The sequence below is a fragment of the Eptesicus fuscus genome, chromosome 1 (genome assembly GCF_027574615.1).
Source record: "Eptesicus fuscus isolate TK198812 chromosome 1, DD_ASM_mEF_20220401, whole genome shotgun sequence".
NCBI lineage: Eukaryota > Metazoa > Chordata > Mammalia > Chiroptera > Vespertilionidae > Eptesicus > Eptesicus fuscus.
Genome location: NC_072473.1, coordinates 10,452,728 through 10,471,651, shown reverse-complemented (window position 1 = coordinate 10,471,651; position 18,924 = coordinate 10,452,728). Strand labels below are relative to the sequence as shown.

At 39.1% G+C, this 18,924-nt stretch overlaps 1 protein-coding gene across 1 annotated transcript in view; it reads left to right on the top strand.

Annotated features, from left to right (window-relative positions):
- The window catches only part of ADGRG2 (adhesion G protein-coupled receptor G2), a 117,671-nt gene that overhangs the window by 83,450 nt on the left and 15,297 nt on the right, over nucleotides 1-18,924 (top strand). The window contains exons 11-24 of the mRNA XM_054720648.1: nucleotides 701-756; nucleotides 3,176-3,215; nucleotides 3,687-3,724; nucleotides 5,437-5,531; nucleotides 6,189-6,255; nucleotides 6,746-7,134; nucleotides 9,480-9,651; nucleotides 9,838-9,994; nucleotides 11,328-11,471; nucleotides 12,207-12,329; nucleotides 12,938-12,983; nucleotides 13,108-13,211; nucleotides 14,008-14,129; nucleotides 16,476-16,744. Of these exons, the coding sequence (XP_054576623.1) occupies nucleotides 701-756; nucleotides 3,176-3,215; nucleotides 3,687-3,724; nucleotides 5,437-5,531; nucleotides 6,189-6,255; nucleotides 6,746-7,134; nucleotides 9,480-9,651; nucleotides 9,838-9,994; nucleotides 11,328-11,471; nucleotides 12,207-12,329; nucleotides 12,938-12,983; nucleotides 13,108-13,211; nucleotides 14,008-14,129; nucleotides 16,476-16,744 (1,822 nt within the window). The remainder of the gene's footprint in view (nucleotides 1-700; nucleotides 757-3,175; nucleotides 3,216-3,686; nucleotides 3,725-5,436; nucleotides 5,532-6,188; nucleotides 6,256-6,745; nucleotides 7,135-9,479; nucleotides 9,652-9,837; nucleotides 9,995-11,327; nucleotides 11,472-12,206; nucleotides 12,330-12,937; nucleotides 12,984-13,107; nucleotides 13,212-14,007; nucleotides 14,130-16,475; nucleotides 16,745-18,924) is intronic.

The window sequence follows — 18,924 nt, the reverse complement described above, 5'->3', positions numbered from 1 at the left end:
TAAGAGAGCTTGACTTCATAATAATTATGGTATTATGTTAATAATTATATTTTAGTTTTCACTAGGCTTTCTTCTGAATGTTTATATGATGTAATTCTATGACCAGTCAAAATGTGAAATTATATTAGAAACTCCTAACAAGAAGAAATATAATATATATTGAATCTAAGAACAGTCTCTTAAACTTATCTTATTTGCCCTATGGGGGATTCAGATATAGTAGTATCAGCCTTCTGTAACCTAGATTGCTTCAGAGGATCTCAGCTACACGTGGTTTGTTCATTCAGTGAATATTTATTGAGTACCTACTATATGCCTGGCAAAGAGCTAGGTTCTAGATATATAATGATGACTGCTACCAAGTTCCCCCTTTACATTGGGATCTTTTACTTAAGTCTGGGGCCTTTAATGTAGAGAGCTTTAATAGTATTCTTTTGGGGGAATAATGAAAGACAAAATAGAATAACAAAAAAAACGGAAATTATTGGCACATCACACTTGTTGATTCAGAATATTTAAAAAAAACTGGCTCAGTCTATATAGATTTGATCATTTGCTAGGTAGTATTTCATGCAGTTAGTATTTATAGTCTTTAGGGTGTAGTTCTTTGAGTGGTCAACAAAACTAAAGAACAACTTCTTGTATGAGAGTATGAAAAACAATATTTGTTGTATTCTTAATGATTTTGTGCTTCTAACAGAATCCAAATATGGCTAATGGCACCTTGACTGGAGTCCTGTCTCTAAGTGAATTGAAGTGAGTAATGTGCTGTTTGATTTAAATCTTAAGAAATCAACTATGGAAAGATACTTGTTAAGCTATCTTTGCTTTGGAAAACTGTGAATAGGAAAGAGACCTAAAGGTTATAGAGAATTGGTTCTTGAGTTCTTTGCAAACTATAACCATAATTACCTGTCATCAATTAATATCCCTGTGAGGCTGTTCTCTTTGATGCTATTAAATTACCTCCATTTGAATTACTATTTGAGTAATATGACTTGATAGCCATCAAGGTTGAAAGAAGGGTTCAAGGTAAGACTTCATGTATACCATTTGTTCATGCTTTCATGAAGCATCAGTGATTCATAACTCAGAGAGAGGTCTTTTTTGAATAGACCTCAGTTTACCAATAGATGCCCCCAGTTAGACAACAGATCAAAATATGGGCCAGCAGTTGGCTTAGGCCAGGACAGTCTTACCCTGTCCACTGGCAGGAGAAACTTCATGTCTTTGCCCTCATGGCAGGGAAGCAGCAGCCTCAGAGACAAAATTCATCTATTCTCCACCTTACTACTACCTCTCAAATGAAGTTTTCATAAGTTTTTAACCAAATTTAAAAGCTCTGGTGAGTATCTGTGATAACACTGAAGAGAAAAACCTTCCCTAGGTCAAATTAAACAAAACAAAACTGTTTTTAAGGCTCATTCTTTAATTAGCATTTTGACCTGTTGATTCAGTAGTGCCTAGGTAGAGAAAAAAATAATTCATGGTTCCATGTGGTAGATATCAAACATTCCTAGTGCTCTTGTGAGTTTATAGCGGCAAAAAGTTATAGTGATAATTGGGATGGGCAGGGGTGTCATTCATGTCCTTTATATGTCTATTTTTTTCTTGCCTCTTGATAAAAATCTAGCTTTTCTAACTATTCAAAGAATATGTGTGAAATAACCAGTGTCTTAGTAGGATTTTAAACTATAGATGGGCAATAGTAGTGATAGGAAACATTTTTTTAAACTCACAAATTTATAAATAGAATACAACTTAGCATACTTGCAATTCATCTTAATTACTAGACTTGAAATAGTTCATTTAAAGCCACTAAATATTTGTTGAGCACCTACTATGTGCTGGGGAATACAAATGGGAATAACCTCAACTCTCTGAAATAGAAAACTAGATTGCAAATTAAAATCACTTGGGGAGCTTTTAAAAACACTGATGCCCAGGCACACTCCATATCAATTAAATCAGGATTTGGGGACTGAGTGTTCCGCTGGTGGTTCCAGCATGAGGCCATTTTGAGAAGAAGGAGTCTGGAGTCTGGTAGGAAAGAGGCAGAATGGGAACAGATGATAACACTAGAGTATGATCCCTATAATGAAGGACACATTTACAAGGTACCAAAGCATGTTCTAACTGTCTGAATGTAGAACAGATTGGACATGACTGGAATGGTCAGGGAAACCCCAAAAAGAAGGTGGTCTCTGAGCATAGTTATGGAAGAGTAAGTAGTTACTGCCACCATCCTTCCCTTCTTCTTCCCTCCAGACCTTTCCTGGAGCAACCAAGAACTATTGCCCATTCCTTGGAGCAGGGTTTCTCAACCTTAGTACTATTGGCATTTTGAGCCTGATAGCTCTTTGTCATATGGGATTGTCCTATACATTATGGGATGTGTAACAGATCCCTGGTCTCCACCCACTAGATGCCAGTAGCACCTCACCCCCAATTGTGACAAGAAAAAAAATGTCTCTAGATATTTCCAGATGTCCCTGAGGTGCAGAGTCACCCCAGGTTGAGAACCACTGCCTTAGAGTGATTTTTTAAAACTAGATTTGATGAAATCAGGCACATTCAGGATGGTGTGGCCATAGACGAATTTTTAAACTAGATTTATTTCATTTTAAGCTCACATGAAGCTCTGCCACATTGGAAAAATGCAAATGTTATAAGAGTGCAATTGGAGGAGAGGAATGAGGGAGGTTCCTAAAGAGAAGTTGTGAGGAGGAGAAGGCAGGGCTGGAGAGTGCTAGAGGGTGGTAGGGTCAGTTGGAGAGAGAATGAAGAAATCATAGGCCCAGAGCTTCCAGGGTGAGCGGCGGGCCTGTCTCAGAAATTTTGCCTTGGGCCAGCCAGCTCTTCCCCAGGCCTTCTGCCAGAGGCTGCCTGGGAGTTGCAGTAATTTAATGAATAACACGATTGTTCAACCATAAATTTCTATCTTGCAACTGTTGGCTAGTACCTATACAGCTTCTGTCTGGTTAGTTTCCCTTGTCATATAAATAATTTATTTTTTCCACATAGGAATCTCTTAATATACCCAGTATCTCTTCAAAGTGAATACTGCAAGCAATAAATACTATATGACTAATGCATTTGCTAAAAATCTAACTTGTTTTGAATTTAACATCACCAACAGCCTTCTTCATGTCAATTTCTTTCATTTTATTAACAGAAGAACAGAGCTCAACAAAACCCTGCAAACCCTAAGTGAGGTAATCATAGTACACCCTGTACTTTGCATATAATTGTTATTTGGGGGGAAAGCATGGAGTTCTGCATTCCTGGGGAGATATGTATTCAAATCACCTCAAATCTGTCATGTAAAATAGTGAATGGACTAGTTCCATTACTCCAAAAATCAAAACTAGGCACAATGGATGAACATTACAAGGAGGTGAATTTTCCTTCATGTAAAACTGAAAGTTTCTTAAAACAAGGACCCAGAAAAATGAGCTCTTTTGTGTGGTAATGAGCTCCCTGACATTAGAGATATCTATCTAAGCAGAGGCTGTATAGCCTGAATAGCTTTGATCATAAATCAGAAATCTGGTAGAAATGTGAATTGGGTGATCCCTAGGAGTTCTTGTGGCTCTAAGGTTCAGTGATGCTGTGATTAGTCCAGGGTTGTCTTGTCTGACACTTTCAACTGTCAAAGTAACGTATATATTTTTCGTTTGTTTCAGACTTATTTTATAGTGTGTGCCACAGCAGAAGCTCAAAGGTCAGTTATTTTTAATACTTTTATAACTATCACTAGAGGCCCAGTGCACGGATTCATGCACCAGTGGGGTCCCTCAGCCTGGCCTGTGCCCTCTTGCAATCTGTGACCCTTGTGGGATGTCAGACTGCCAGTTTTGGCCCAGCCTGCGGGGGTCGGGCTGAAACTGGCAGTCCAACACCACCTGCAGCTCCTTCCTGCTGCTCCCCCTTACCCCAGCCCTGCTGTGCTTGCTGTGGGTTTGCACTCAGTTAGGCCCGTGCCCATTCAGTCCCTATCAATTAGGAGAGGCTTGCACTGCCGCAGTGTGCTCACCAGCCATGAGCCCTGTGTCTGTTGCCCATTGGTCAGCTGAGCAGCGCTACCGCTGTGGGAGCACACTGACCACCAGGGGGCAGCTCCTGTATTGAGCATCTGCCCCCTGGTGGTCAGTGCACATCATAGTGACCAGTTGAGCGGTCATTCAGTCATTTGGTCGCTTAGGCTTTTATATATATAGGTTATTCTTGACTCATGAGTAATAAAGTATTGAGGAGTCTTAGGTTGTAAATTTGAAGGTATTCTTCAAAATAAACATATATTAATGACATTTTGGATATATGTATTTTTATTCTTCCAAACATTCATCAGTCTGTCACAAGTATCTTCTCATTTCTTTGTGAAACACAGAGGGAGGTTCTGTTGGGGCTGCTGGCCTCTGTTTTATGAGGCTAAGGATCATCAGTTCCTTAGCCCCAAGGGCCACCAATATGACCAAGAAATGGCTCACAGTGGTCCAGTCAGAGATAAGAACAGTCAAAGAAGAAGGAACATAATCTGGAACACGGGAGAAGATGGAGAGGGAGGAAAGGATAGGAAAGAAAGAGAAAAGAAAAAATTAAAAAGTGCATGCAGAGGTGAATTTGAGATTGCCCGACAATTATTTGAGGATGCGCAGATTATCGTCTAAAATTGTGTCCATTGGTTGTCCTGACTGCATAAACCAACAAGCTTATAGGTCAATAATCTCACTACCTGAACCTTCAGTATTCTATGAGAGTAGAAATTCTAGAAAATGACAGATTTCTACTCATCAAACTACTCATTGATACAAATAATGGCAAGTCTTCCATGATATTGTACATCAAATCCCTATCCACTATATGTATTTAGTTCATTTCACTTACCTCTTTTTGTTCTTTGCAATATTAATATTTTTTCCACATAAGCCAAGATTAAAGTAGAAAGAAACAGAGAGAATGTCTTAAATTCTTAGTTATCTGATAATCCAGATTGGATTGCCAGAGAGATTTTGGATTTAAAAGACCTTGATATTCATCTAGGCTGGTATTTGAAAGGGCTCTTACAATGGAAACTCAAATGCCTACAGCTGGGGGTAAGACTCTAGATGTCAAGATGCTTGTATTTGCAGCCAAGTTTCACCCTTGCCTGTTCATTGTGCAGGCAGACAAAATGAATCAGCAGCTGTGTGTGGTCAGAGGCTCTCTGCTTTGCAACCTCTATGAATGGAAACCCCTATAAATTTCTTATCCTGTAAAATATTTTGGATAAAGTTCAGACCATGGTAACTGGGTGTTTACAAGCTTATAGGTGACACTGCAAGTTAACATTGTCACTGTCTCTTTTCCTCACTCTAAGTTTCAAAAAGCAATTACAAATATGTAGACAGGTTTCCAATTTAGTAACATTCTAGTTGTATATTTTTCTTTTTATAGCACACTAAATTGCACATTCACAATAAAACTGAATAAGACGAGGAACATATGTGCCGTAATGATGGCTTTGAAAAGAGTAAAGATTCACCCGATGGGTAAGTTGCCTCTATGTTGCTGTGTTCATTTTCATAAGGCTTTGATGCATTCTTTTTAAAACTGAAGGGAGCTCTAAAAGGTGATTTTTCCTTTCTTTATTTTTAAAATATGTTTTTATTGATTTCAGAGAGGAAGGGACAGGGAGAGAGAAGTAGAAACATCAATGATGAGAGAGAATCACAGACTGGCTGCCTCCTACATGCTCCACAGTGTGGACCGAGCCCACAACCCAGGCATGTGCTCTGACTGGAAATCAAACCATGACCTCCTGGTTCATAGGTTGACACTTAACCACTGAGCAACACCAGCCGGGCTTTTCTTTCTTAATAAAATTTCAGTATACTTTTTGAAAACATTATAAACCCTGTTGAGAAGGAAAGATCTCTTTGGAGTGTTGAATCACTTGCTACTGGAATCTGTTTACTTCTGAATTCCTCTTAGAAATTGCTGAAGAGTGATTGATATTATGTGCATATAACCCTCCCCAAAATAATTCACTCAATATAATGATATCCAATTTATTCTATCACCTGTTTTAGACAAATACTCTTTAAAATGCAGTCAATGTAAGGACCATAATACTTGATGGATCTGAGCTTCTCTCTTGCCATATTCTTAACCATGCATTTTCTTCTCTTTCCTTTTGTCTCCTCCAGAACAGTGCTGCTGTTCTGTCAGAATACCCTGCCCTTCCTCCCCAGAAGAATTAGAAAAACTGCAGTGGTATGTAGCAAACATGCTGACGCTTTTCCTAACAAAATAACATTTAATTGCCATGTTGGCTAAGGAATTTTTGAAATTTGACAATGAATAAGGGCTTTCAATTTCAACACTTCTCAAACATTACTGCAAATATCAATCACCGAGGATCTTGTTAAAATGCAGATTCTGATCAGTAGGTCTGGGCAGGACCTGAGATTCTGCATTTCGAACAGGCTTCCCAGTGAAGCAAATGCTGCTGGTTCATGGACTCCATTTTAAGTAGCAGGGGTCCAGACTATAGTGCAGCGGTTCTCAGACCTGGTTGCACATTAGGATTATCTGGGGAGTTTTGAAAACATTAATGCCTGCCTCCCACCCTCAGAGATAATGATGTCATTGGTCTGGGGTGCAGCCCAGGGTTCCGGGTGGTATCAGATGGTTGCCAGAGGAGGAGATTCACTTCTCTGTAGCTCATTTGTCTCACATGCATCTCTCTGATTCTTCCCTTTAGTGACTTGCAGGATCCAATTACGTGTCTTGCTGGTGGTTATCCACATGGCCCAGCAGTTTCTTCTTCCAGCAATTCTATCCCAGTTGCTCCTCAGGCCACAGTTCTTTCCCAGGTCTCCAGTGCCCTCTCTTTAGCTACGCCTCTAAATTCTCCAGCTGTCATCTCCCAGAGCCCAACAGGGGTGAATCACCTGACTTCTGTCCAGTCTTCAACTCCCATAGCTTCTAGCCCTACCATTGACACGCTCCCCCAATCTGGAACTCTCTCTACCCCTAGTCCCCAAACTGATCTTTCCTACACCCTGTTACCCGGGAAATCCTCATTTCCCACTCCCACCACATCTGCCCTGGTGAATGTCATCATGACCAGCACACCTCCTGACAAGACAGGTAAATATGAGGAGCTAAGCTGCTCCTAATTTTGTTTTAATTCTGGGTACCTGAAATGCAGCTGCCAGTCTGTAAATGAAGATATCTGTAATAAGATCACACTGATCCTTTCTTTTTATGATGTCTTCTTATTTCAAGAGATTTCTTCCAGGCATTCGTAGAATGGAGAAACAGCTTTGAGGCAAACGCAGATCTCATTTCATCGAGCTGAGTTATTTTATAGTTTTCTTTCTCCTACAAAAGGTTTTTTGGGTCACTCTTTTAAACATTCTGAAGAGAAAACTTTTGAACTGTTAAACACAGTAACCCCATTTAGACAGAAAACAATAAAAACTGGTGTTCTCGAAAATCAGTCAGTCACAGAGTGACAGAGCTGGGACTGAGCCAAGGTAGCCACAAGGAAGAGAAAAACATTCAGAAGGCCTAGTCATGGGTCTGCATGGGCTCTAACTGGTAGTGTGATCTGGGATAAACCATTTTGCTCCTCCTGACTCAGCCTATTAAATTAAAGATAAAATAATCACACTAACAGCACTTGGTTGAGAACAATGGCATACATGAGAAGCCCTGGAAACTGCAAAGGGCTCCCCAGAAACAAAGTAGGTATAGGGATAAAGGCTAAATGGAAGAAGGAAGAAAGCAGAAAGAATTCTGGACACGCTCCAGAATTTCAATTCAGTGAGTGAGAAGCAGCTCTTCCTCTAGAATTTAGATGTTTCAAGGCAAAACCAAATTCTTGGTGACATGAGATTGGAGCTCAGGTTGAGATCCCTGCCCCTTCCACCACCGTGCCAGCATCCCCAGGAGGTTTAGACTTCTGCCAAATGACTTGATATTTCTTCAGATTTGCACTGCTCTCTCTAAGTAATTTTTAAAATAAATATGGACATTTTAGGCCATATAAAGTCATTGGAGCTCTAGTCTAGTGGCTGACGAAAAATAAAGTAAAATTAAAGTTCATTAGCCTGAAATTGTCTACCTTTCCAAAGCTAACCCCTTCCATCCTTAGAATCAACCTAACAGGCTACACAGAAAGGTCAGCAAGGTTGCCTCTTGCGACTGTGCTTCCACTCAATAATTGGGTTTCAGGCAATGAGGAAGAAAAGTAGCATATACATAACAGATGTGTTGGAGTATTATCTGGGAGCTAAAAAATGGATATAACTTAATGTTTCCATAGGAGAAGGATGATGAAATATGATATTCTCACAATGACTCACATAACAAAATGACTATTACACAACTGTGCATAAGAACAGCTAGACAAAAACTTGGGGCATTTCTCAAGTCTTGAGTGAAGTGAAAATAATAATAAATAGTTTGCATGCCATGTTTATAACAGTATATTATAACACATGGATAAAGATTAGAAAGGAACATGCAAAATAAGAAATAGGATGTTAAGTGGTCAAATTAAGAGACTTTTTTGTTGTTAGATAGGTCTGTATCATTGTTTCCCAATTAAAAACACTTTAAAAATAAGGCTTACAGCTTGTAATTTTAATAACATTCTCTTTTCCATAAAAAGCACTTCTAGTTACCCATATAAATTCCTATATGCATGATAAAAATTAAATATAAGCATATTTATGCTTGTATGAATATACACTAAATACACTGATATGCTTTGACATTTTTTTTAGTTAGGTTTCTTTTTAAATATATTTTTTACTGTTGACAGTATTACAGATGTCAATGTATAATGTACATTGTATACATGAAGTACAATGTATGCACATTAAAATTTATCCAGTTCTTATGGATGAATGAAAATTTTATAGTTCTATGAGGTTGAAAAAAACACCACAGTTATGTAACCACCATCAAAATATATAACATTTCCACTATCCCAAGAGTTTCCTCCTATCCCTTTGTAGTCAAACTTCTACCCACTTTGCCCATCCCCTGGCCACTACTAATCTGTTTTGTTTCCCTATACTGTACTTTTGTTTTTTCTAGAATTTCATATGAAGAGAATCATACAGTATGTAGCCTTTTGAGTCTGGCTTTTATTTCACGTAATATAATACATTGGAGCTCCATCCATGTTGTTGCATATATAAGTAGCTCATCCCTTTTTATTACTGAATAATGTGGTCCGTTGTATGGTGGACCACAGTTTGTTTATCCATTCTGCAGTTGAACATTTGGTTTGTTTCCACTTTGGAAACAAAGCTGGAAAAGGCTACAATAAACATTCATGAACATGTCTTCTTAAGACATGTTTTCACTTTCCTGGGGTGAATACATAGCAGTGGGTTTGCTAGATCACAAGGTCTATGTTTCTTTTTATTAATGATTTCTTTCATTATGTGTTCATAAAATGATTTGGTTCTCTGTTGTAGAAACTGTTCATACCAGCAGCATCACTGTTTCTGACCTTGAGAGCCAAGTGGCTCAGATGGAGAAAATTCTGTCCTTAGGCAGCTTGGAGCCTAACCTTGCAGGAGACATGATAAATCAAGTCAGCAAACTCCTCCATTCCCCACCCACTTTGCTGGCCCCTCTGGCCCAAAGGTATGACTTAGTAAACTGACCCATATAGTGATAACAATGCTTCTTACATGATTAATTACAGCCAAGTATTTTTCTCCCATATGGGTTTCATAATGACTTGTTAAGTTGCTACTCTGTGTTCTTTCTGCTTAGACTGGGGAAAACAAAGAGGGAATGTTGAATTTGAACTGCCACTTATCTTTACAGATTGCTAAAAGTAGTGGATGGCATTGGTTTACAGCTGAATTTTTCAACCAAAACCATAAGTCTAACCTCCCCTTCTTTGGCTCTGGCCGTGATCAGAGTGAATTCCAGTAATTTCAACATGACTACCTTTGCTGCTCAAGACCCTACTAATCTTCAGGTACATCCTAATTTAATGTGGAAACAGCCTTTTCTTGTATATGACTTATCATATATCATGATATATGATAGAGTATATAATTGAAGCAATTACTGCTTATAGTCAGGGATAATATTAAAAATATTTAAAATCTAGAACAATGAGTCACCACAGAATAATAATAAAAAAAAGGACATTGCCTAGCCTGTGTGGTTCAGTGGTTGAGTGTCTACCCATGAGCCAAGAGGTTACCAGTTCGATTCCCAGTCAGGGCACATGCTGGGTTTTGGGCTTGATCCCCAGTAGCGGGTGTGCAGGAGGCAGCCGATCCATGTTTCTCTCTCATTGGTGTTTCTCTATTACTATCCCTCTCCCTTCCTCTGTCTCTAAAATTAGTAAAAACAGCTCCCCTCCAGGGAGCATACCCATGCCTTTCCCTTTCCCTTCCCTTTCCCTCTCCCAGGCACCATTAGCTTCCTCACTCCTAAGCTCCAAGGACCCTTCCTTTACCTCCATAACTCATTTCCTAAGACCATTTCTTCTAGGAATTACTTCTTCTACCCCTGTAATTTTCCCAATAAATGTTCTATTACAGTTTGAAAAAAATAAAATCAAATCAAATCAATAAAAACATAATAAAAACAAGGGCATTGGTTTTGGCTGGTCTCAGAGGTCACTGATACACCTAGAGTTAACCCTTTAGCAGTTGGATTGTGGAAGTTGGGGTGGGGTGAGTTGGGGGAAGTATCCAGTGGAGGGTTCTAGATAGCTGGGAGAGTGCAGGGGCATCAGCTACTTATCAACCCACTCCAATATTTTAACAAATGTTATGCCTACCCTGGTGTGAATAGTGGTACTGAATAGCAATCTTGCTTCTAATTGTTTTCTATCCACCTATTAGAGGGATTAGGGGCTGGAAACACCCACATAAAACCAAGTCCTGCCTATTAATTTAATTTTATAGTCGTCCTTTTACAAGTTTAGTGCATGTGGTTCTATGAAGACTTTGCCTTAACAAGTCACCACGTTGGTGTATTGCTGCTGTGGTCTCCTTGGGGTCTACAGTTATCCTGCAACCCCCTCCCCAACTTTATTGCAATATAATTGACATATAGTATCCTATAGTTTCTGACTGTTTCTGTGTATATTTAAAATATTTTCTTTCCTGCTTCAAAGCCTCCACTCCCTATTACATGTCCTCTCTAATTTTGCAGCAAAGAAATAAAAACTGATTATACATAGAGACACCACACATAAATGCCCCTACATGATTCTTCATCTTGATTAGTTGTGTTTTCTAACTCCTTATTATACCAGCCCCAGACATTTTTATTATCTTTTACTTGGTTTTCAGGTTTCTCTGGAAACTGAGGCTCCTGAGAATAGTATTGGTGTTATTTCTCTGCCCTCATCGCTGATGAGTAATTTACCAGCTAATGATGCAGAGCTAGCTTCCAGGGTTCAGTTCAACTTTTTTGAAACACCTGCCCTGTTTCAGGTAAAGTTGCCGTGAACTGGTTTTGGTTTAAGTTTTATTTGGGAGTGGGGAACTTATGCTTCTTTTAATCCTCACATATCTTAAGTCTGGTATAAGTAAAAAGAATTGCTGAAAAGCTGCAATTTATTTTTAAACAGGACCTAAGGGTGCTAGTGATGATACATAACAATAACTGATACTTATGTTTACCAATGCTGAGCACTATCCTAAGCTCTTATAAATGTTAACTCTAATACTCTCAACAACTCTGTGAGGAAGGAACTATTAAACTATATATTATTCCCATTTTATAGATGAAGACATGTGTGCACAGAGAGGTTAAGTAACTTGCTCAAGGACATACAGCTTAAATGGCTTAATGTCGTGCTCCCTTTGGCAGCACATATATTAAATGGCTTAATGTTATGTTCCCTTTAATATTCATGAAGGACACATATGTAACACCTTAATCAATAAAGAAATTTAAAAAAATATTCATGAAGGCCCTATTGGGTCAATCTGTGAAACTTAACTTGGTATTTAGAGCACTGTAGAGTGCAACAAGCTCTGCTTCTAATTATGGTTCTTCTAATTATGGTTCTAATAAAGTCACTTTATTCCCTGACCCTCAATTTCTGACCTAAGTCATAAAATAAACATATGGACTAAATAGTCCTTCGGGTCCCTTCAAGCTCTAAAACTCTATGATAACCTTTCGTTTTCCCTTGTCATCCTGTTGATTCTTCTGTGTGCTAGGACCCTTCTCTGGAGAACCTCTCTCTGATCAGCTATGTCATATCATCAAGTGTTGCGAACCTGACTGTCAAGAACTTGACAAGAAACGTGACAGTTACATTAAAGCACATCGACCAAAGCCAGGTGGGAGAGTCCTGTCTGGGCTGTTCACTGACCAGAAACACCTTGTGCAAACTATACCTGGAAGACTTGGCCTGAAAAAAAAAATCCAGCAGAACCTAAAAACTCAGGGCAGTGTGTAAGACTAGAATCACTTAGTCACTCTGTTGGGTTTTAGCATGCCTAATATCTGACCACCTAATCTCCAAAAGGAACAATGCAAAAGCAAGCTCTTATCAACTGCCAAATTTCAGTACATTTCAACGTGTGGCTGCAGGTCTGATTCTCACCTCCAAAGAGAAAACAAAACACTTCAGTTCACATTGAGCATCATCTATGATCTCGCTACTCAAAGTGGAGTCTGCACTCTTAGGCCCCACTCCAGACCCACTAAATCAGAATGTGCATTTTAATAATGCCTCAAGGTGATTCTTATGCACAATTGCTGAGTGTAAGAAGTGCTGACCTATAAAAGACTCCCAAGTTGCTCCTAGGGACCAGTGTAAAATAAGAAGTTTCCAAAAATTAAGAATGAGATTCTGAAATTCTTTAAAAAATCAGTTATTTTTCCAAAGGCTTTTCTTTTTTCAGTACAGTAAATTAATTATTTGTGATGTATCTTTCTACTGCAGGATTACTTAACAGTAAGATGCGTATTTTGGGACTTGGGCAGAAACGGTAGGTTCCAGTCATACCTTTTTCAAAGTCTGGAGTGGGTGGGGGGAGGGGTATAAGGGCAAAAGGGCAGTCCTTAGTGCTGTGGCCTTGCTGATTGAACAAATACCCTTCCCAATGCCAACAGGTGGCAGAGGAGGCTGGTCATCCAATGGCTGCTCCGTCAAAGACAGGAGGCTGAATGAAACCATCTGTAGCTGCAGCCACCTTACGAGCTTTGGCGTCCTACTGGTAATATTCCCAAATTACCTGGCCTTAGATTCTGGGTCTGAGGGGTAGCTGGGCATGATACCATAATGTCTAATCTGCTAGATGACTTTCATAAATCAGCAGATATGGTATTGTGGCAAAGTTATTGACCAATGAAATTACTCTTCTAATAAGCAAGTGTACTTGAAGGAAAATACTTGAACATGGAAGTATTTTTTCCCATTCTATTTTTACATTTAAGTTTTACTCATTTAAATAGCTAGGAGGACTAGGAAATTCAGATTAAAGTGGGTAATAAAATTGTTTAGTTTGCAATGCACTTTACATTTTTATAAAACACATTGATATCAATTATCTTATTTAAATCTCCCCAACAGTCCTGCAAGACAGGTAGAATGGGGCATTGTTACTGTCATTTTAATGAAGTCAGAATTAAGACTCATTTGTTAGGTAATTGTCCACAGTCATAGAACTAAGAAATATAAGACCTAGAAGCCAAATTCAAGTCTTTAGATTCCTAGCCCAGTGCTTCTCTGGTGTACCATAAGACACTGATCAAGCACATGGGCTTTGGAGTCAGAAAGACCTGAATTTGGTTCCTGGCTCCTCTACTTCGTAGCTGTGTGACCTTGGACAATTTACTTAATCTCTCTGGGCCTCAATTTCATTATCTTTACTTAATGATAACAATTGTGGCTACCTTACCAGTTATTGAATGAACTATGGATGGGCACTTAGAATACTCAATCAATGTACGTTATGACTCTTTTATTTACTTGAAAATATTTGGTCTTGAAAACAATATTTTATTTTCTAGGACCTATCTCGAACATCCTTGCCAGCAGCTCAAATGATGGCTCTGACGTTTATCACATATATTGGTTGCGGGCTTTCATCAATTTTTCTGTCAGTTACTCTTATAACCTACATAGCCTTTGAGTGAGTATCCATAACTGGAAACTTGAATGATATGATACAGTGCTCACCTCCATTGCCAAAATATATTAATTAAGTGCACTCCTCAGCCTACCTTATCCTGTACAACCATCTAGTGGAGCCACCTATATGTAAAACTTCATGATTCTTTTTGGTTTATACACTTGATTCCTTCCATTAGTCTATGCACTCTCTGAAGGCAAGGGTTGTGCCTTAGTCATCTTTGTACCCTAAAATGATTCCTGGTACTTAGTTGACAATAAGTGTGAAATGAAAGACGGATGAAGACCCAGAAACCCAATAGCTTAAATCTGAAAGAGACTATAGATTCATGTATGAAATAAGAGCTATGTTTAATATAATATGTTTCTAAATTATACTTAGCAAACACAAAAGATTAATATATTAACACATGTTGGCTGAAGAAGAATAACGAATGTAAAGCTTCACTGAAAAATATAGATACTTTTTTTAAAAATATAGATACTTGATAAGTGTGGCTTTGTAGGTCAAAGCAAGAATAACATTCCAAGTAATAGCATCTCTTTCTCAGCTTACAGAAGGGTCCCTTTGGTCACTTTTTTGGGGGAGAATTCCAACAAATTCTGTTAGAAAAGAAGAAAATATGTATTTTTTCTTACATTAAGTGAAACAATATGTAAGTTCTGAAATGTAGATTTTGGACCCTGATCAAGAAATGCACAAATTTACTTTAAATGCCAAACTTAAGGTCCAGCTGTGAATACAGATCTTTTAGTGGACCTTTGAAAATATTATTAATGAGACTAAATTACCATAAGGCCAACCATTACTCAGAATGATTTCACCAGATCTAATTTCACACATATAAATATGCACTTGTCATCAATTAGCTGTATTTTCCTATGCCTGTTTCATTTAGGTATAGTATAAACTCTTCTTTCCATGATCTCATTTTCACTAACAACATAAGATAACAGGGAAATCTGGCTATGTTTTAAAGATCTGAATATAGGAACTTATTGTATGAGAAGCAGTAGCAATGCTTCTAGAAGTAGTTTGGGAGAAATGGGGGAGGGGGTTGCTCAGTAGATTCCACTACAAACTATTTAAAAGGATGGGTCAACAGTCAGCATGTAAAAGGTTCCACAGAAGTACAACCACAAATTTCCCATATGGTTCCACCAATGATTCTGTTTAGATTTTCCCTTTGTTGTTGGTTTTAATGCCTACAGAGATACTCAAAGAGAGGAAATTTACCCACATGCAATAGTCCCCTCTTATCCACGGCTTTGCTCTCTGCAGTTTTCAGGTACCCGTGGTCAACTCCAGTCCAAAAGTATTAAATGGAAAATTATAGAAATAAACAATTCATAAGTTTTAAGTTGCTCAGTGTTCTGAGTGAATAACGTGATGAAATATCACACCATACTCCTCAATCCTGTCCAGGAAATGAATCATCCCTTTGTCTGGTATATCCACACTGTATACTAGTACACTACCCGCCCATTAGTCATTTAGTAGCTGTCTTGGTTATCTCAGTGTTTGTGTTCAAGTAACACTTATTTTACTTAATACTGGCTCCAAAGCATAAGAGTAGTGATGTTGGAAATTGAGACATGCGAAAGAGAAGCTGTAAAGTGCTTCCTTTTAAGTGAAAAGGTAAAAGTTTTCAACTTAATAAGTCAAGAAAAAAATTGTATGCTGAGGTTGCTAAGATCTACAGTAAGAACGAATCTTCTATCTGTGAAATTATGAAGAAGGAAAAGTAATTTGTGCTAGTTTTGCTGTCATACCTCAAATTATAAAAGGTATAGCCACAAGTGCATGATAAGTGCTTAGTTAAGATGCAAAAGGCATTACATTTGTGAGTGGAAGACATGAACAGAAAACGTGTTCTGATTGATGGCAACATGTTGTACCAGAAAGCATTGAACCTACTGTATGAAGACTTCAGCAAGAGATGTCCCGAAACAAGTGACACCAAGCCAAGTAAGGGATGGTTAACAGATCCAGGAATAGGTTTGAACTGAAAAATATAAAAAGTCACATGACTTTTATTACTATATTGTCATAATTGTTCTATTTTATTATTAGTTATTTTTTAAATCTCTTACTAGACCTAACTTATACATTCAACTTTATCAAGGTATGTATTTATAGCAAAAACATAGTATATATAAAATTTGGCACTATCCACAGCTTCAAGCATCCATGGGGGGAGGGGGGAGGTCTTAGAACGTATTCCTGTTAGGTAAGGAGGGACTACTATAGGGGTTTACTGAAGAATAAAATTAAATTGCTTAAAACTCATATATGGACGCACAAGGAGAATATGATGCTAATTCTTTTATCGTCCTTTCCTTTTAGAAAGATCCGGAGGGATTATCCTTCCAAAATTCTCATCCAGCTTTGTGCAGCTCTGCTCCTGCTGAACCTGGTTTTCCTCTTGGACTCATGGGTTGCTCTGTATGACTGGCGAGGCCTCTGCATCTCGGCAGCTGTATTTTTGCACTATTTTCTCTTGGTCTCATTTACATGGATGGGCCTAGAAGCATTCCATATGTATCTGGCCCTTGTCAAAGTGTTTAATACTTACATCCGAAAATACATCCTTAAATTCTGCATCGTCGGTTGGGGTACGTATCATTTGCTTACACATTGCCTTGGCTTTCTCTGCTTCATCTTAAGTGTAGTGATTTTTAATCACATAGAGGCTGATGAAACAGGTCATAGTTGGCAGGCTTCTAAAACAGCTTTATTCTTCTTATATGTTGCATTGCCCAAAGAGCAACCTTGTCATGTCTCTTTCTAGAATGCCTGTATATTTCCCCTGGATTGTTTATGAACACAAAACTCTTAGGAGGGCTTCTAGTCAAGATGATGGAGTAGGTAAATGCAGCACTCACCTCCTCCCATGACATCAAAATTACAACTAAACTACAGAATAGCCATCATTGAGAACCACTTGAAGTCTAGCTGAACAGAAGTCCTATATCTAAGGATATAAAGAAGCCACCTCAAGACTGGTAGGAGGGGCAGAGATGTGGAACAAGATGGTCCCTCCAGTGTAGGGGCAGCAACTCACTTTAAGGCACCAGGGACATATGAGAGGTATTGACTTGTCTGGCTTCAGGGTGAGGCCTGGAGGAGCAACTTTCCCCCAGACAGAAGTAATGGCAAAAGCCATTGTTCCCTTTCAGATTGCTCCCGCTACAGGCAGAGGTGGGCACCATACCTGAGTCTTCATCAACCTGGCTAACACTGTTCACCCCAACCGGGTAATTTTTTGAGACCCCTGTCCCACCAAACTTGTGGGCTCACCCAAGCTGCTTCCAGTGGCTTTTCCATTTAAAAGCCTGTCTTGGCTCATGCTGCAGACTTTTCTAAAACCTCTCAAAGGTTCACAAATCCCAAACAAGTGGCATCTGGCCTTGGCATGCCCCATGCTCCTTGCACTAGTGACAGCTGGCCTCTAATTCTCAGCTTTGCCTCTCTCAGGCACCTCCAAGTCCAGTACAAGTGACAACCATCTGCAGATCACTTTCTAGCTCATGTTGGGTGGCACTAGCCAGAGCACAGGCAGTGGCTAAATTTGGCCTACCCCTCTGGACAGCCTCAGACCACACCAGAGCACCACCCAACCACCTCCACGAGCAACACAGTCAAGGGGGTGGACTAAAGCAAGTCTTGCTCTGTGGAGTGAGCTCCTGCACAGTAGCTCCTCCACTGTGGTTGCAACCAGTCCTTGCCAATTGGTCTGGGGGTTAACCCCTCCAGTTGAGGTGCTAATAGCAATCAAGGCTCAACTACAACAGGAGGGTGCATATAGCCTCCACATGGGATACATCTGGAGTACCCAGCTAGGGTAACTAGGGAGGCTGTACCACTGAGCCCCACAGGACATCTACTACATAAGGCCACCTTACCAAGACTGGGAAATGTAGCAGCTCTAGCAAAAACATAGAAACACAGGGAGGCAGCCAAAATGAGGAGATAAAGAAACATGTACTAAATGAAAAAACTGGGCAAAACTCCAGAGAAAGAACTAAACACTATGGAGACAAGCAATCTATCAGATGCAGAGTTCAAAACACTGGTTATAAGGTTGCTCAATGAACTTAGGGGGAGAATATATCAACTCAGTGAGAATTTCAACAAAGAAATAGGAAACATAAAAAAGGACCAGTCAGAAATGAAGAATACACTAGAAGGAATCAACAGTAGATTAGATGAAGCAGAGGATCAAATAAGCAACTTGAAAGATAAGGTAGCAGAAAACACCCAATTAGAACAGCAAAAAGAAAAAGACCCCCCCTCCCCCAAGTGAGGATAGTTTAAGGGGCTGCTGGGACAACAGCAAGCATACCAATATTCACATCATGTGGGTGCCGGAAGAAGAGTGAGAGAAAAGAATTTAAAACCTATTTGGAAAAAATAATGACAGAAATCTTCCCTAACTTGGCAAAGGAAATAGATACACAAGTCCAGGAAGTTCACAGAGTCCCAAGCCAGATGAATCCAAAGAGGCCCACACCAAGACACATCATAATTAAAATGCCAAAGGCTAAAGACAAAGAGAGAACCTTAAAAGCAGCAAGAAAAAGCAGTTAGTTACCTACAAGGGAACTCCAAGAAGACTGTCAGCTAATTTCTCCAAAGAAAGTTTGCAGGCCATAAAAGATTGGCAAGAATTATTCAAAGTGATGAAATCAAGGACCTACAACCAAGATTACTCTACCCAGCAAGGCTATCATTTAGAATTGAAGAACAGATGAAAAGCTTCCCAGACAAGAGAAAGCTAAAGGAGTTCATCACC